Consider the following 2,500-nt stretch of genomic DNA (forward strand, 5'->3'; position numbering starts at 1 on the left):
ACAAAAAAACATTTAATAAAACGACGTTCTCATTTACAAGAGATCTACCCAAAATGGGTATCAGGTACAATAATAAAATTTGAATCTTAAACATACTCAATATCTATACATACTCCAAAGGAGTAAATTTACAATTCACCGTGCGATGAAAACCTTAAGACTAGGGAGTTCACTTTCCAATCTATTTCTTGGCGGTCTTCTTTGCTGCTGGCTTCTTAGCGACCTTCTTTGCTGCTGGCTTCTTGGCGGCCTTCTTTGCTGCTGGCTTCTTGGCGGCAGGCTTCTTTGTTACCTTCTTGGCAGCTGGCTTCTTTGTTGCCTTCTTAGCAGCGGGCTTCTTTACAGCTTTCTTGGCAGCGGGCTTCTTTACAGCTTTCTTGGCAGCAGGCTTCTTCACAGCCTTCTTGGCAGCAGGCTTCTTCACAGCCTTGGGTTTGGCTTCAGCGGCGGGCTTGTTCAGTCTGAAGGATCCAGATGCTCCGGCACCCTTGACCTGCTTGAGGGCACCAGTGGTGACTCCACGCTTCAGGGCAAGCTTCAGTTGGGTGGCGGCGGCCTTGGGGTCAACCTTGTAGGTGGCGACGATGTACTTCAGGATGGCCTGGCGGGAGGAACCGCTGCGCTCCTTGAGTGCGGCAAGGGCAGCTGCGATCATGACGGAATACTTGGGGTGAGCTGCTGGCTTCTTGGGGGCCTTAGCCTTAGGTGCCTTCTTTGCTGCGTCAGCCATTGTAGATAGGTTGTAGAATTTGTTGGTAGGATCTGCGATGAAGTATGTTCAGCGTGAGTGCGAGTAGAGAGTGAGTGGCGCGTAACCTGGAAATTCTGACTATGTCGTGAGAGGCGGACGGAAAAGTAGCGCGTCGATACTCGCGCCCGTTTTCGGTGAGTTTGAGAGGCTGCGCAAAGGCATCTGTGTTTGTTATAATTACTTTGCTAATACATTTATTGCCATATGACTCGTTACTTTTCCTTCTACACTCGTTCCTTTGTAGTAGAGTAATTGAAATTGATGCTTATATTTCTAAAATGAATGTGCGATCATTGAAAAGCGAGATATAGCCTTATTCCTCCGACAAGTAGCTCAAAGATACACCACCCACTCTTATTACAACTGAAATATTAACCTTATTACACGTCCTGGTATACTATTTATAATTTATACTTGCTCATGAATAATTAATCTTTAACACCAAATGCAGAAACATGAACTAAAGTATATCCTAATACTGTAATAGTTAGGCAAACTTGAGTGAACTAACACAAACTCCTGGCCCGCCGCCATACCTACATCGCCCTCAAAACCCATCATTCTTTTGCTAAATATATCATGTAAACCTTTATAACGAGTCGTTATAATAGGTTCTAGAAATAGCCTATGTTAATCTACATGTACAGAGAGTGTAAATTAATGATAAGTAACCAAAAACAGCGTGTAATTATAAAGAAAATCCCTGCCCCTATAGAGCTGACGGGTTCAGCCAATGCCTCTCTTCTTGGACAGAGGTAGCAAGAGAAGCTTTGCTATGTTACTAAATAAAGTGTATTTTAATTGTAATAATAATAATTTTTGACTACACTGTATTAAAGAGAAGGTTAAGAGACTCTACTGTGTAAAGTATAAGGGCTGACACATGAGAAATAAGGTGAAAAATAGCCTTTGAAACTGGATGTAAGAGGCTGTCCTACTTGAAGCGTAGGGGGAGACAGGCCGTGAATTTTTACAGACAGTTTCTTTGAATTTTCTCGGCAAAGAGGCAATGAATATAAGAAATATATATACCATAAATTAGACAAAAAAATCATCCATCATCTGGGTTCTCATAAATACCGTTGCTTATTCAGATGGAACATAATATGAGAATAATATTTACCAAGGGGCGTGTGACATAGGGACCAAGTTCCCCTGGCATGTGTGGGAGGCCAAAGGCAGATGACATTCATATCTGTATCAATTGCAAAATAATTTTATATTCTGTATGTTTTCTATGCAAGATCTTGAATATGTGGTTCGAAATGTCTCTGGTGTAAAGAAAGACTTTTAACCGGGAATCGCCGTAGGATTAAAATAGGTCCAATATCTATAGTCCTAGGATATAGGGACACCCACCTCATCACACCTGTAATTAATTATTTAAGCAAAATCAAATACAGTGATATTACACATACAATATGTATCATTCTATATTAAATAGTTATGATAGAATTCATGATCCATGATTTTATTGATTATTTCTAATTTTCTAATGGTATGTCTTTAGGTGGTATTAGGCCTATACCTACTGCGGGAATGAAGAGGCGACACTTCAGTCAATGCTAAAAGGATGTGTAACTGAAAAAAATATGCAACAAAGTACTTGTGCTTAAATCTTATAGATATGAAGGCAGCACTGGGAAGCTCGGTTGATAGGCTAACGTCAATAGATTAAGTGCCCCATTTAAGGGTCTTGCCAAATCGTGCAAGGAAACTACAAGGCTGTTTGTACTTCGTGGAAGCCTT

At 40.9% G+C, this 2,500-nt stretch overlaps 1 protein-coding gene across 1 annotated transcript in view; it reads right to left on the reverse strand.

Annotated features, from left to right (window-relative positions):
- Positions 1 to 822, reverse strand: part of LOC122262191 (histone H1-delta) — an 824-nt gene extending 2 nt beyond the window's left edge. The window contains exon 1 of the mRNA XM_043030145.2: positions 1 to 822. This exon is cut by the window's left edge and continues 2 nt beyond it. Within this exon, the coding sequence (XP_042886079.1) occupies positions 182 to 730 (549 nt within the window). The 5' untranslated portion in view covers positions 731 to 822 and the 3' untranslated portion in view covers positions 1 to 181.
- Between the last annotated feature and the right edge of the window lie 1,678 nt (positions 823 to 2,500).

This window comes from Penaeus japonicus, unplaced genomic scaffold, assembly GCF_977035675.1.
Source record: "Penaeus japonicus unplaced genomic scaffold, GWHDUDI00000001_assembly GWHDUDI00000023, whole genome shotgun sequence".
Classification (NCBI taxonomy): domain Eukaryota; kingdom Metazoa; phylum Arthropoda; class Malacostraca; order Decapoda; family Penaeidae; genus Penaeus; species Penaeus japonicus.